The 16,308-nt window shown below is 39.7% G+C and overlaps 1 protein-coding gene across 4 annotated transcripts in view; it reads right to left on the bottom strand.

The window, feature by feature from the left end:
* Positions 1 to 16,064, bottom strand: part of LOC107583538 (latent-transforming growth factor beta-binding protein 1-like) — an 85,298-nt gene extending 69,234 nt beyond the window's left edge. For all 4 annotated transcript variants that reach the window (XM_016269794.1, XM_016269796.1, XM_016269797.1 and 1 more), the window contains exons 1-3: positions 15,394 to 16,064; positions 14,124 to 14,194; positions 1,387 to 1,729 (exon numbers count right to left, since the gene is read on the bottom strand). In XM_016269794.1, the coding sequence (XP_016125280.1) occupies positions 1,387 to 1,729; positions 14,124 to 14,194; positions 15,394 to 15,728 (749 nt within the window). In that variant the 5' untranslated portion in view covers positions 15,729 to 16,064. The remainder of the gene's footprint in view (positions 1 to 1,386; positions 1,730 to 14,123; positions 14,195 to 15,393) is intronic.
* Positions 16,065 to 16,308: the final 244 nt, after the last annotated feature.

Genomic DNA, 16,308 nt, shown 5'->3' with positions numbered 1-16,308 from the left:
TTATTTGTTTTTTTTATTTAGGTGTGTTGAGGGGGGGGGGGGGGGGATTGATGGTTGTTAATGTAATTGTATATGTCAAAACTTAATAAAAACTATTTACAAAAAAAAAAGGATTTTGACTCAGCGTGTGCAGTCAGTCCGATTCGCTCTGTTAGAAAGAAAGAAAGAAAGCTTCACATCCGATTTGATTGTGAACTTTCCAGTCGTCTATATTTGTGGCAGTCAAAACAACCCCAAGCCATACTCCGCAGAACCCTTTCCATAAAACAGGTCACTAAAGAGTCTGCAGGGTCACGGTAAAGGATTCTCATGAAAATCGTGTTTTGAGGGCAAACAAAAATTAAAACTGAAAATGAAAACTAGGCTGACATCAGGAGTTCAGGAGTCACAATTTGGTGAAAGCCCAAGTGTAAGTCATGCAAAAAGATTTCATTGAGTCAGGCTAAAGAACAGTAAGTGTTTCTGTAAAACAGACCCAGGCTGAGAGAGTAGAGAACACAGAGCCGTTGTTCACTGACAAGCTGCGCAAAACCACGATCATATTTCACGCATGTTTTGCGCAGCTCGTCAGTGAGCAACGGCTCTGTGTAGTAAATGCTGCTTCATGTGAAAGCCCGCACGTGATGGAGATTTACCGCTGATTACAGAACCGGCTTTACTGACAAGATGCGCATTTAATATCGCATGCGATTTATCGTGCAGCCCTAGTAGGGGGGCACGAAAGGGGCAGAGACCGTTAACATCTGTGGTTCTGATGTCTGGCATTAATACCGAGCTATGGAGTTCATTCCAAAATAATAAAATGACAAGTTTGGTGAACTAAGGGCCTGAGGAATTGCAAAAGTCCAAAATACATTTAGACAACTACTCACAGGCCTTTGCTATGTGCTAAACTAGAACATATATTCTTAAATAAACAGTCTGATTATACGTTTGTTAGTATTCTCTACCAATATTCAAACTTTTTAGGTTATATAATTGGTTCTCAAATATCAGTTTCACCAATAAATTCTGCCATCTGGTAAGTTTTTAAAAATAGCATCCTACAATGCCATTACACCACTGTGCTTTCAGCTGGAAGTGCATATTATTTGATTATTCAACTATGACTGGACTTTTTTGCTGTTCTAAGCTGAAATAATTTCCGGCGTGAACCAGGCTTCATGCTGAAAGTCAAAAATCTGGTCATAGGGATTGCTGCACTGTCCTTTTATTAATACGCATAATCAGTTAGGAATGTTTTAGCCTGTTTGAAATGTATTTGCTGACCTAAAAGGCCAAATACTAAAAAGTAAACAACCATTATGAATGAAAATTCACTCAAATCATGAATCATGACACAGTATTATGATGCTATAAATGACTGAATCCAGACGTCATACTCACTGTGGTTGATAAGGAATGGGTCCGTTAGGTGATGGCTTCATGGACAGAGTCAGATGTCCCATGTTGGTGCCGGGCAACGGTAATGGCACTTGACCTTGGCCTTGTGGGAAGATCTGCTGAGGAATGGGACGCTGGGGAATTACATTATGACCGTTGGGATATCCATTTGTATGACCTCCGTTTGGAAGTCCACCATTGGTGTGTCCGTTTAATGGTCCAGCTGGATGAGAGGATGGGGGCAAAGTGGTCTGTTCACAAGACTTGCCTTTAGAGCCTGGCTTACACACACAAATGTGGGGCCGCAAACACATCCCTCCATTTTTGCATGGGGGCGTACAGTTAGCTGTAACAAAGAGAAGAAATTTCATACAATAAAAAAAAAAAGTCATACAATACAATTAATATAATATAACTTACAACAAAATGTAATATGCTAAAGTTTACTTATATAGCGCTATTAGAGTTTATAGAAGTTTATAGAAAAGAGTTTGTGTTGAAAAAAAGAGTTGCTGTTGAGTAAAACATAATAATTTGATGAATTATTAAAAGGAAAGCAAAGAAAAAATAAAACAAAAGCAAAAAACCAAACCAAGCAAAACAAAACAAACAAACAAAAAAAAAAAACAGGGGAAAACAGAGGAAGTGTGGAATGGAAGGGTCCATGGGATCCATAGCCTTCCATTATACATGCATTTCTGTACACACTTCCATTTTGTTCATTTTTAAATGAACTGATGTAGGAGTTGAACGGAAACATTCTTATTTTCATTTGATAGTTTAGGTTTTTATTTAGTTTATTGAAAATTATTATTTGTGGTAATAATCAACAGCATGTCGAGCTTTACATAGAATATAACTTTAAAAAGCAGATATTTCTACAATATTCTCAGCATAGTTAATAGAGTAGAAAGTCCATAAGGTCATAGTTTTTGTATACTTTTATATGACGTGGAACAAAACATAAAAATGAAGGTCAACTGTTTTCTGCACAGATCATGAGAGAAAGAGCAAAGAGAATGCAAGAGATGCATGAGAGAATGCAGACTAACAGAGAGGGAAAATGAGTGGATAACTGGGTGTTGACTTGTGGTCTGTAATTACATCATTGAGGAGCAGGAACAAAGCTGTCATTCAACTACAAAGAGCCTAGCGGCCTCTGTGGCCAACCTACACACTTGCTCACACACACACTCGCTCGCTCACACACACACACACACACACACACACACACACACACACACACACAAATAGGGCAGCTTGATGCTCATCAGCAAATTTATAGTTAGTCATATTAAGCGATTGAGTGCTGTGGAGATTCCTAAATAGGAAATGGATCAGTGCCCTGTGCTCAAGGCAGATGTTAGGAAGGATGATCTCAATGACAGTTTCTATGACATCACACTGAACAGCAGCTGCTTTACACAAACTGTTACAGAAAGGCATCTTATCATCTTCATATATACTTGTTACAGACCTTAACATAGGTCCAGACTTTAGAGTACAGTGAATTTTATGCTATATTCAAAATCACACACTTTTTACTTATATACAAATAAACATTATATAGATTTAAATCATTATTAATATACATTTAATTTGCATTTATTAAGTTATAAACTATATAACAAAATATAACTTCATTTTCATAATAAAAATAATGTTCTTAATTTATAAATAATTTTTCCAGATGCTTCCTGAGAGAGGTTTTATTAAATTTAGCTTACTTTTGAAGACAAACTATACCCAAGCACATACAGACACACACACTTGTCAGAAACATAATTGTTCCATACAAGCAGAATTAAAATGAGCATTTATTGACCACAAATTATTAGGCACATGCCTTGTGACAGAGGTGAGAGTCAAATATGACATCATATAAACAACTCCTCCTGGTTTGGAGTTTTTCATTTCAGTTGACATGACCCACAGCAGGGGATTTCGGTTTCTTCTCCAACCTCACTAGGTTTCCCTTCTTTTCCAATGTACCTCATCACAAAGTGAGACGGCCCTTAGAAACGCAGTACACACATAAACACTGTTCTTGTACATATCATGCCCTTGTACACCTCCTCTTCCACATACACACAGAAAATGAACATACATGTGAGCACAAATGTACACAGAATATCATTCTTTCAACTCAAGAACTCGTGCCACATACACATTTACATACAGAAAAACGTATATATGAGTTAAAGGAGATATAGCCTAAATACTAAGCAGCACAACTGTTCTGAACACTGATAACATTAAGAAATATTTATGCAAAATCAGCATATTAGAATGACTTTTAAAGGATCGCATAACACTGAAGCCATTGAGAAGCAAATATTAATCAATGACAAAAAGAGTTATCCATATACTAGCCCCAGAAAACAATAATTTCTACCACACATGAGTGTTCTGTCTCTCTATATAAACTTATATTGTAACTTGCTTGTACAGTGTGAATCTGTAAGTCAGTATATCACAAGTGTTAGATTGTGCTGACATCCTGCCGACAATAAACATTAGTAAGAAGATAGTCTCACCAACCCTCATGACTAATTCTGAGGGCTACTGTACAATGTGGAGGTTAAACGCTCTGCTCAATGCCTCTTCAAACAAACCTTCTTGCTGACTTAACTTCACAGCACCATAAAGTTAGGCCTCACAAAGACAGAGAGCAGGAAGGAAAGAAAGACTGAAAAAGATAGGGCGATGTTGCTGACTCAGATGACCAGGCTATGGGGAGCAGTGCTGGGTAATTCCAACACGTCCAACTTCTTATTAGTTTTATCCCTCAAGTCAATATTGAAATCGGTGTTAAATGTGTTGCACTGTACCCTCAACGTGCTCAGCGGTATAAGAGCTCACGCACAGCTGAAGGCGGCAGACAGAATGGTCGATAAGCCCATTTCAGTCTGCTAGTATTTCACAGTAGACGCAGAGCCAATTAAAGGCGGCTGCGATCGGGCCACTTCTCCACTGAGCTTTATATGTGTTGCACATCTAAGAGCTCATTCAAGAGGATCTGTATGCTGCAGAGCTCTCCCACAGCTCTAACGTCTTCAGACGTGTTGAATCTGAAAGGTACAACTTGGATTTGCTTGGACAAGAAAGTAACATGTGGGTTAGCATGCTAAGCTACTGTCTGAGGACTGAAAGCCTGCAGTGTGAGCAGACAGGAGAGGCATTTCACAAGTTGTTGTGGAGATACTGACACAGCAAACTCCTCTCAAACAAGCCATGCTTTAAAGGCGCAATAGGAGATCTTGGAAAATGCTAACTTTAGCCTGATAGCACTGAAAGCGAATGTCCCACCCTCCCTGCAATTGCCGTCCAATGCCACGCCCCCTGAATGCATATACGCTCACTCACAGACCAGAGTACCAGAGACAACATTACTACAATAGGCTACATCAGCGGTTACCAATTCCACCCCATGTTCCGAAGTGAAGTAAACTTCAACGTATTTCCCCCGCTCAGTGAGGAGGGAGCAATGAACACTGTGTAGGGATCATATCGATCGGAACACAGTTCATGCACGTAGCTTACTTCTAACGAGCTGGTTATTTGAATCGGGTGTGTTAACTAAGCGAGACATTCAAAATATGCAGAGCGGGGGGCACGAGGACTGGATTAATTGCTGAGATACATCATACTTTAAAAGTACTATAATACCAGGAATGACGATCGGGTTGTTGATGTTTGCCTGCCATCTTCGCTCTATCTGCACAGCGTGCGTGAACGCGCTGATGACGTGTCCTGTCTGCGCGAACCGGGCGCGCAGAGGTATGCAGATACATAAGTTGACAGGCAGGTAGGAAAGCTTATTAAAACGCTCGGACCGAGCGTTTTGATTGGACGAATATTTCTTGGTCCTACGCCTTCCACAAAATATATAAATACAGATGAATACATTTAGACCACTTAACTTAATGATTGCTGTCGGGATGTGAAGAGACTTTCAACCAGCATAACAAAAAATGTTTCTGAAGACAATCACCTATTACACCTTTAATTAACCTGGATTTATGTTAACCTTAAAGGGAAAGTTGGCCCAAAAAATGATATTTCTGTCATCATTTACTCTCTTCATGTCGTTTCAAACCTGTATTACTTTTAATTATACTGCTTTGTTGAATGCTAGATTCGAATGGTTTGAATGACGTTCCAAGGTGTTAAATTGCATGACTATTAAGTATGTAGTTCCAGGTTTTTTGGACCAGATTACAGTTCTATATCACTTTGTTGTGTACTTTTCAAACTCTTAATGGTGGCTTAGGCTGTTTTAAGACTGGTATTTAACCTGTGAAATAAATAAATGAGCACTACAGGGACAAAAACATTACAAAGACATGAGCATGTGCTAATGGAATAATTGACACTGGACCACTGAGTCGTTAAAAATGAATGCAAACACGATTATTCTAAACGTGACCTTAAAGCGACCATACGTCCTCTTATTCCCAGAAATGTCCTGGCCAGGATTTGTCTAATTGTCTAAAACGTGCAGGTTTTAGATTTGTTTTCCTATTGTTTTCATACCTGCTGAAGGCAATGACTGACCAATAGTGTGCAGGCATTGGACACAATCTACCAATGTTGGTGTGCAAGGTGGCGGAATCTACAAAGAAAGGTCAAAGCAATGCAAATATGGTACATATAATGTATGAGGACTGTTGAGAGCATGCCAATACAAAAACAAAGCCAAAACTCTGACATTTCAGGCAATTTAGAAATCACGGCTAGGACATGTACACTGGAAAATGTGGATGAATGAACTTTCTAACTAAACCTTACCCTAAAAATGCTTAATAATTTGATCTGATCCACTTTGTTACAAACTATAATACAATAAGCCTAATCTAAAAATTATTGTTTGTGCTGGTCAAACTGCATTGCAGGTGGTTAATAAAGACGACACAGGTGACTGTACTGAATTACCACATGCAAAAGCGGTGTAACTAGTGAATTCAGGGAACCTACAGAATTGAGCTCTTCTCTTTAGTTTTGGCTAATCCCAGCAGGTTCCTCAACCTAGTCACCTGTTCCTGCAGATCTAGGAAACTTTTTCAGCATGGACAGCCAGGAAAAACGTATCTGTCTCTCTGCCGTGCTGTGGAGCCCAGGTGAAATATTTTCATGTTGTGTTTTATCTGGCGAGGGACTTGAAAGCTTGGGCTGTGTTCAGTTGAGGGACAAAACAGACTGAGCAGTCTTTCAGTGGTGAGCTGTGCACACATGCCTGAGCTCAGGAAAAACACTCAAACACTTCAGATGAGCAATATGAGAAATCCAGGCTCAGATGGAAGACATGAGCATTCATTGCATTTTACATGTTGTAAAACTTGTAAAACAAACTGTAAATAGGATGTAAATTATGTAGTGGCATTAAATCGAAGCTGTCATCAATGCAAAAGTTGCTCTCTGGTCCTAAATTTTCATTAGAGTTTTTACAATCCGCAAGCTCTTCGGTGCTACACAGTCTTCCATTGTGCAGACAAATTAAATCACCCATCAACCCACGACTGTCTGAGAAACACAAAAATGCTCTAAATGTTTCCTGATGAATCCAATAAAAGAACTCAGGGAAAGTCTGAGAAGCTTCTGAATGCATATCACATGGTGAATGCAAGCACGAAAACTCCTCAGGGAAGAGAGGACAACAAGGCAGCAGTCATTCTGCAGACTGAACCTAGGCTCACTTCATGACCTCCGTTCAAACAACTTTTAAACATGTCTGCTGTTTTTTCACAATCACACTCCATTCTATTTCTCAGAAGTCTGTTAAATAAGTTAAGCCATATTTTAACACTACATCCTAACCAAAATATTCCAGTAACAAGCCATTGTTGTTAAGGCAAGATTTAGGCAGGAGTTCATAAGCTCTCCGTAAAGTAATGTGTAGTTGAATAGGAACAGAATATGGACGTTTACAATTATTGGTCCAATAACCTGCCTTCAAATTTGTAAAAAGAAATAGTGTTGAAAAGCAATAAATTAAATCAAAATTCCCTATTGAAAAGACACAAAAGTCAATTAATTTAGTCAATTAAATTAATTAAATATATTTATTAATTTAATTAAATTAAATATATCAATTATAATGGTTCAGGAATGGTCTCTAAAAAAAAGCAGTAAATAAATTAAATAAATAAATACTATTATAGCAATCCAGAAATGTTTATGTTTATTTTCTTTTAATACACGCTGGCATGCACAAATGACAGGCACACTGGAAAGTTCACTGTTAAGATCGGTTTCATGTCAGAGAGCTGCTAAGAACTAATTTATTCACAAAGTTCACTCTCTAAAAATATAAACAAGTGTAAATGTCAACATCATTTATCTGTCATTTAAAACATGTGCTCATTGATGCAATCCAATCGGTCTTCCAGATTATTCCAACTATTACTCCTGGTTGAAGGCTTCAGTAAATATTTAGTTTATATGTAGGGTTATGTTTCAACTAAGCTTAACGGCGCAATGCTTAAACATTTAGTAGTTCAAGTAAGTTGGTGCTGGAGCTGGTGCAACTGGCCCCTGGTCTACATTGTCATTTATTTATAGGACTGATGGGCCAAAAATGAACCAGGATTAACACTCTTCCTGTTCTGTTAGAGATAAAGAACTGGAGTGCAATATCCTGGTGGTAAAATAGAAAGGCTAATATCCCAGCGTCCCTCTGCACTGTACTATAATAGGACTCAATGTCAGCGACCAAAGCTACCTGGATGACAGACAGCTCCAGATAAAACACTTCATCCATGAAGTTCCTTGCAGCTCGGTGGAACGAGCCAGGAAAAACAAAAGGCATTTCTATTTAGACGATTCTCTTTGTTTGCACTTTCTGAGTGAGGTGAGTGTTAAAACCTGAAAAATCGAACCCCATTACACATTTAGCAAGAAAATTTACAATCAGGTCTATCTTCCAAGACAAGCGAGGTGGTGAGTGGAGACATAGTGATCCTAAAACACAACTGGAAAGGAAGATAGAGACAGGGGAGGTACTGACTACAACCTGGACTTTCTCATTTTCCCCCTATATCGAAAAATATACGAGCAATGAAAAATGGTTGACCCATGATTAATCCCTTGCCACTATGTCCCAGTCATCATAAATTACAACATCTAATGCTGCTGTCAGATGAACGAAAAAGGTCGTATTTCATTCTTAATTTGCTTGAAAGCATGTGTACACAGTGGTGACCCCATCATAAGACACATGTTTATGGGTTTACGCCAGTGATCTGGCAGAAAAACTGGATTCTGTACGTTTATGAGAATAACCTTTCAGGAAACACTTTTCAGGAAACACTTTTTAACACTTTTCAGAGGCTGGCAAAACATAAAAACAAACGGCTTAATGACACCATAGTGGTACTGTATAACAAAATAAAAACAATATAAACCCAAGATTTCCTGAGTCAGCAGAAAAATGGTCATAGAGACATAATACAAGGTATTAAAGAGGCTTCCCTTTGTCACACTCAATTTTCCTGCAAGGTCTTCCATTAAAAATGTTCTGTTACATTTCAGCTCAAATTTAAAATGGTCATATGATGCGATTTCAATTTTTTCTTTCTCTTTGGAGTGTTACAAGCTCTTGGTGCATAAAGAAGATCTGTAAAGTTGCAAAGACTAAAGTCTCAAATCCAAAGAGATATTCTTTATAAAAGTTAAGAGTCAACCACGCCTACCTAAAACGGCTCGTTATAACACGCCCCCACATGTCTACGTCACGATGTGGGAAGATTTGCATAACACCGCCCAAATGTTCACGCAAAGAAAGAAGGCGTAACTTTTATTCTCGGTGTAGTATTGTTGTTGCCGCCGCCGCCATGTCGTGAAGGCGCTGTGTGTTTCATTGTGAAAGTGAAACTACTTTGTTTGGCCTTCCAAAAGAGGATGATATCCGCTTCATCATGCCTGGAGCTGATTCGTGCTGGTCGCTGAGGAAATACATCAACTTCGCGCTGTGGATCGCCGGATCGGCTTTCACCGTGGATGAAGCGGAGTCCAGCCCGGGGTTGTCACATGTGGTTTCCGCAAGCCTGCCGGACGCTCCTTCGTCGAATCCACCGACCGCGCTGTTCTCAAGCCCGCCCGCCTCCGCTCACTCTAGCGGAATTCTATAATTCACTCAACCATTTTATTCAAAAACAATGATTCATTCAAGAATGAAACAAGCCACCAGGTCACAATCATTTGCTTAACTAAGTTGTTCAAAATCAATGATTAATGCAAGAACAAAGCTACTGTGTTTGCTTGGAGAACTGTCACAAATCATTTTTCTGTAGCTTTGTTCAGAAATGTTTGTTTTGCATTTTCGTTTGCTGGAAAATTTGAAATACACTAAGTAGCTGGCAATATTGTTATTTGAAAGGTTTTAGACCGTATCACTGTGATAAAGCAGCACTTTCAAAACGTCAGCCTGTTTGAGTAATCTGAAAAATAGCCTCGTCCCCAAACTCACGCCATTGGTTTAATGAGAGATCCTGTAGCACGCTCAAACAACTATAGCAGGTTTTTTAATTGTGTCCAAATGTCAATTTTTACAAATTGTAATTTTAAAGGACTTAAAGGGATAGTTCACACAAAAATGAAAATTAGCCTGTTATTTACTCACCCTCAAGCCATCCTAGGTGTATATGACTTTCTTCTTTCAGACGAATCCAATCGGAGTTATATGAAAAATTGTCCTGGCACTTCTAAGCTCTATCATTGCAGTGGGAGGGTGTTTATGTTCAACAGTCCAAAACACGTTAAATAAAGCGCACGTATCCGTAATAAAACGTGCCTCACACGGCTCCGGGGGGTGAATAAAGGCCTCCTGTAGCGAATCCATGTGTTTTTGTGAGAAAAATATCCCTATTTCAAGCGTAATAAACACTTTTCTATCACTTCCGGCATCTGTCATACGCAGAAGCAGTTCCGGCGGATGACAGAGGACGTCGGCGTTGTGTGATTAGTGACGAACGCGGAGAGAGAATAAAACAAAACGCCGGTAATGAATTAGAAGTACAAACCGAGGATTTGTAAAGAAAAATGTGAGAGAATTTTAATATAAGCCAAGAGGAGACTGGTTCTCCTTTGCTAAAGTAAGGAAACTTTGCTTCTTTTTCTCCATGTAAACAAACTTGTGAGACTAGCATATCTCAGAGGCGCACGCACAACGCATACGTACTATGTCATCCGTCGGAAAATTTTTCGCATACGACAGTCAGCAGAAGTGAGAGAAAAATGTTTATTACGTTTGAAATATGGATATTTTTCTTACAGAAACGCATGGACTCGCTACAGGAGGCCTTTATTCATGCCCCGGACCCGTGTGAGGCACATTTTATTATGGATGCGCACGCTTTATTTAACGTGTTTTGAACTGTTAAAGAGAAACACCCACCCACTGCAATAATAACGCTTGGAATAGCCAGGACAATTTTTCATTTAACCCCGACTGGATTAGTCTGAAAGAAGAAAGTCATACACAGATGGCTTGAGGGTGAGTAAAACACAGGCTAATTTTCATTTTTAGGGGAACTAACCCTTTAACCTCACTGAATGATTTACATACAGTTGTCTCTGTATATTAAAGGGTTAGTTCACCCAAAAATGAAAATTAGCCTGTTTTACTCATCCTCAAAGCATCCTAGGTGTATGTTACTTTCTTCTTTCAGACGAATCCAATCGGAGTTATATTAAAAATTGTCCTGGCCCCTCCAAGCCTTTCAATGTGGGTAAGCGGGTGTTGGTTGTCAACAGTTCAGAAGACGTGAAATAAAGTGCACGTATCCGTAATAAAACATCCCTCACACGGCTCCGGAGGGTGAATAAAGGCCTCCTATAGCGAATCCATGCATTTTTGTAAGATAAATATCCATATTTCAAACGTAATAAACACTTTTTTCTCACTTCTGCTGACTGTCATACGCGGAAGCCATTCTGGCGGATGACGTAAGACATCGAAGTTGCGTGATAAGTGACGAACGCGGAGACAAAACAAAATGCCGTTCACGAATTAGAAGCACAAAACGTGGATTTGTAAAGAAAAATGTCGGAGGATTTCAATATAAGCCAAGAGGAGACTGGTTTTCCTTTGCTAAAGTAAGGAAATTTTGTTTCCTTTGCTACTGCATTTCGCAGAGGTGCGCGCATGACACATACGTCTTACGTCATCCGCCTGAACGTCTTCCGCGTACCACAGTCAGCTGAAGTGAGAAAAAAGTGTTTATTACGTTTGAAATATCGATATTTATCTTACAAAAACGCATGGATTCACTACAGGAGGCCTTTATTCACCCCCTGGAGCCGTGTGAGGGACGTTTTATTACGGATACGCGCACTTTATTTCACCTCTTCTGAACTGTTGACAACCAACACCCGCTTACCCCCATTCAAAGGCTTGGAGGGGCCAGGACAATTTTTAATATAACTCTGATTGGATTCGTCTGGGTGAACTAACCCTTTAAGCTTTAAAAGTATCTCAGTTATCTGAAAAATTGGAATTGAAAATTTAACAAGCATTCTTAGCAATGCAAGTCTTAGCTATATAAGAAGCACTGCAAAAACCTAGATTCTCTATGGCTTAGTTGTTTGCACACCAGCCCCTGAGAAACAAACCCATAGCTATCAAATACAGACATCCAGAACCAAGACTGACTTTAATGTATGAGAAAAATCACTTGGATGAAATTGCCTGCATAATCACTGTACACTAGTAAAATGTACACCTGATGTTCAACGCAAGGCTCCAAGACAAAACACTTTGTCAAAATGCAGCAGACATCCAAGACACAATCTCAGAATTGGGGGGTAACTTTTCAGGAAATATCTGTTTTAGGCTTATGATCAGGATTAGGTGCTTCTACACCCTTGGTAATCAGCTATCATTTCACACTGATTTTAGGAATAAATTATGGGTAGAGTTAGGTTTAGGGGTAGGGATTGGGTTCAGTCTATATTTTTGGACAGTAATGTTGATCCAGGATCAACAAAAGATGTTGATCCAGGAGCATATCTTACTTGGCAAAATCACGGCGACCGTCACTGGAGACAGGGGATGTAGACACAATATTGATTGTCTAGGTCGGATATGTGTAAAAGGTGGGTAAGAGGATTGTGTGCTGGAGATAAGACTCAGACAGCGGGTGGAGGTGCAACTCCTGCTTTTCCCCCGTGGCCTCCACATACTTCCACACATACAGTGGCAGGTTCTTATATAACCTACTGGCAGAAACACACAGGATGAGGAGAAACTGATCCAACTCTTCCACTGGGTTATCATACTCTTTGTAGCCTCAAAATTCCTCACCTTTTACCCCCTTATCACGGTGTCCTTTGTTTTCTAAAATTATATTTAAAGTTTTTTTCCTGTGTACTTTCTGTCCATTGTATTAACTGAAACATTTCGGTCATGTCTTGCATTTCCTTTCTTTACAAACCCCATGTTGGTGCTCTGGGTTTTGTGTGCAATAACTTGCAGATTAGATTTGCTTGTAACTTGAGCATGTTGTGATACACTGAGTGTTTGCTAATATGTGCTATCATGAACCATCCGCTGCCACCCACTCGAAATCTACACCTATGATAACAAAACGCACCCTCCTTCCAACCACCCCCATCCCTCTCCTTCAGATCTCACTGAGGCCGTTTTGACTCTGATCACAGGTGGGCACTGCAGCTGTCTGTCTGGTTGTTTATGAAGGACACCATAAAATGTCTCCGCATATGTCATATTTTAACCACAGCAACTGCTCGTGGCATTAAAGGACAGTTCACTCAAAATGAAAATTCTGTTGTTCCAAACATGTATGACTTTATTTCTACTTTGGGACACTACTTTAAGAAAATTGTTTCAACTGTTTTTGTCCATTCATTGAAAGTCAATGGGGTCCAAAACAACACTTGAACTCTCTGATCTGTTTTGTGCATTTTAAAGAGACTAAATATTGACATTTCCTCTCACTTATATTTAGCACACATTTGTGTCCAGGGGGAGCTTCTAGACACCATTTTATACCAAGTGGACTACGGAGCAAGACATGGATGAATGTTTTGCTCAAAAGCGCACAGTAAGGGTTTGAAGCCAAAGGGGCATAAGTGTAAATCCAAACCCTTGGTCTGTGATCAGTAAATGATGCTGGGCAGGATTGTTAACTCCTAGATGATCCCTAAATATGATTAAACCTGCAGCTTTTGTGTTAGCAGCCTAAACCCTTTCTGTAACACTTTAGTATAACGACCAATTCTCACTATTAACTAGTTGCTTATTAGCATGCCTATTATTAACATATTGGCTGTTTAATAGTCCTTATAAAACACATATTCTGCATGACCATATTCTACATCCCTAATCTTACCCAATACCTAAACTTAACAACTACCTTACTAACTATTAATAAGCAGCAAATTAGGAGTTTATTGAGGCAAAAGTTATAGTTAATGGTTTGTTAATAGCGAGAATTGGACCTTAAAATAAAGTGTGACCACCCTAATTAGACAATCTCAATCCCCTTTTCTACACCAATGAGTTTTAGAGACTTTAAAAAGTTCATGTTAAATCCTCAGTCTTTAGCAAAATTGTTACACTAAAGCAAAGAAACCATTCTGAACTAGACTTTCAGGGTGATTATAGGACTCCCCTTGTTCAAGCAAGATTTTAGATTGAAGCTCAAGTGTGGTGTAGTGCAGAAGAAAGACCTGAGAGAACCCAAGCACATGCATGATTCAAAAGAATCGTCATAACTCACGTTTAGTGCAGCGCTGAGATCCCTGGGTCTTGCTCCAACCAACACAGCACTGCCCCCCACAGACGTTCACTCTGTAATGACATCAAGAGTCACACTCACACACAAACTGAATGGACCTACTAACCTTACTGTAACCCCCACCGTCAATCTCCTCGCCCACCCAGAGAGGTTTCTGACGCAAGTCTGCTCTCACTGAAGTGACATGGGAGCCCGGGGACCAAAGCTGGATGAGGCTCCAATATAATCAGTCCTCTTATTCCCACTGTGCTATTTCATACTGTACCTTAGAGCAAAGCAAGAGGAACCGATCCAAAGCACAGGAAATATGAAGAAATACAGGGCTGGGATACACTCAGTACTCTTCGTGATTGTAGGGAATGTGGAAAAACCTTTGTGAATGGCCTGGTGAAACTTTTTAAGGGGCATCGGGTTCATTGGTAGGGGAGCCGGTAGCCTACATTTAATCTGGCTCGCATGGTTTCTTGAATCAACAAATGTTACTTTGCTTTTTAGAACGTTATGATCACTGTAGAGTAGACTGGTTGCCTTATCAAATGTATCGCTCCTTAGTGACATCTGGCTGCTAACATCATTGGCAATCAAATGCAAGTTTGAAACTAATGGAACTACAACACTCACATTCTTGATTACTTCTGTTCAACAGTATTAAACTGACACAATTTACGTTAGCAATTTGCACAATACAAGTAACGCATTACAATGGAAGCATCACTTAGTTTTTAAAATCATACTAAACTTTTACTTTTTGGAACTGTTACATAATTTTTTCTTCTTATGGCTAGTTATATTTATCTTTATCAAACTGTGAACTACAGACAGCTCAATAATCGGTTTGACTTACCGATATTCGTCATCAGCACCATTTGGTGGGTCTCCATAGAAAATCATTCAATATCGGTATTCACTTATAAAGTTACTTTAATGTTACTTTATTTCTAATTCATTTGTGTTTAGTTTGGATAATGAACTTTGTGACCATTTAGACTGCAAAACAGCTTTGCATAAAAACATCAGTTATTTAAATAACACTACAATATCACAATATTCATAATTAATATAATAATAATAATGAATATTCATAATCCATATTTTCTGTTGTAGCTTCCTAATGGCAAATTTAGATATTATTTTGTCTAATAGGTATTGTATGGTACATAGCCTACAAATAATTATAATTATACTAAAAAACTATAGGTTATTGGTCGAAATGTAATGTTATGCACATGAATACACTTGGCTCTGCTCTTACCCTGACATTTTCATATGATGGCTGGTTGTGTGTCGGCCAGGCTGCGCGTCCTGGCGGATCGGAATGCTCGGGTTCGGGTTCGACTGGTGACCCATTCTGCGGGTCCGGACCTGGCCGCCGAAGCTGGCTTTGAGCTCCACGTTGTAGGAGTGCGGCTGTCCCGACGCTCCCGAGAGCGATGAAATAGAGCTCACGTGAACTCCGTCCGTACCGCTCGGTCCCGGCTGAAGCACGTACAGTTTCCTGAAGCCGCTCTTATCCGCCGAGAGCGAAGCCGGAGAAATCAATAACGTTAAAGAAACAATGATGTCCCATATGAGCACAGCCATATCCATTGGAAGTGAAAGTGTTGGGAAAGTTTGAAAGAACTACTCTGTACTATATACACACACTATAGATAGAAAGACACAAAAAGAACTATAGAAGTGCAGCTCCACTCTGTCGCGTGTGAAGCAGTTGTAAACCCTCGCGCGCTGTCATCTATTCGCCACAAGAAAACACTTAGACGCAAACATAACTTAAAAGAGGGGGAAATGCTTGGAGTGAAAGAAAGTTTCAAAGCACGAAACGGAAATCGGGGAAAACGGGAGTCAAGGCGGCGAGAGAGCTCGCGTGCGGGCGATTTGAGCTCGAGCAGAAGTTTGAAAACTCTTAGAAAAGTTTGAGCGCGTGTGTGTGCAAGGGCAGGAGTTTGTGCTCGAGCTCCATATAGCCAATCTCCTGCAGACATGACGTCAGGGATGGAGCTCTTATTGGAACACACATGTGGGGCTGAACCCTTCAACCAAAGGCAAAAGACTGAACTGAAGAACTGCGTTCAGACGTATGAATTTGATGATGGGGGTCGTCTGTAAAAATGTCAGATAAGTGCATCCATCATAAGTCAAGCCTGTCATGTAGAGCGCAGGCATCAGT

This window comes from Sinocyclocheilus grahami, unplaced genomic scaffold (genome assembly GCF_001515645.1).
Source record: "Sinocyclocheilus grahami isolate Dianchi unplaced genomic scaffold, SAMN03320097.WGS_v1.1 scaffold54.1, whole genome shotgun sequence".
Lineage (NCBI taxonomy): Eukaryota > Metazoa > Chordata > Actinopteri > Cypriniformes > Cyprinidae > Sinocyclocheilus > Sinocyclocheilus grahami.
This window is presented reverse-complemented; position numbering and strand designations above follow the sequence as displayed.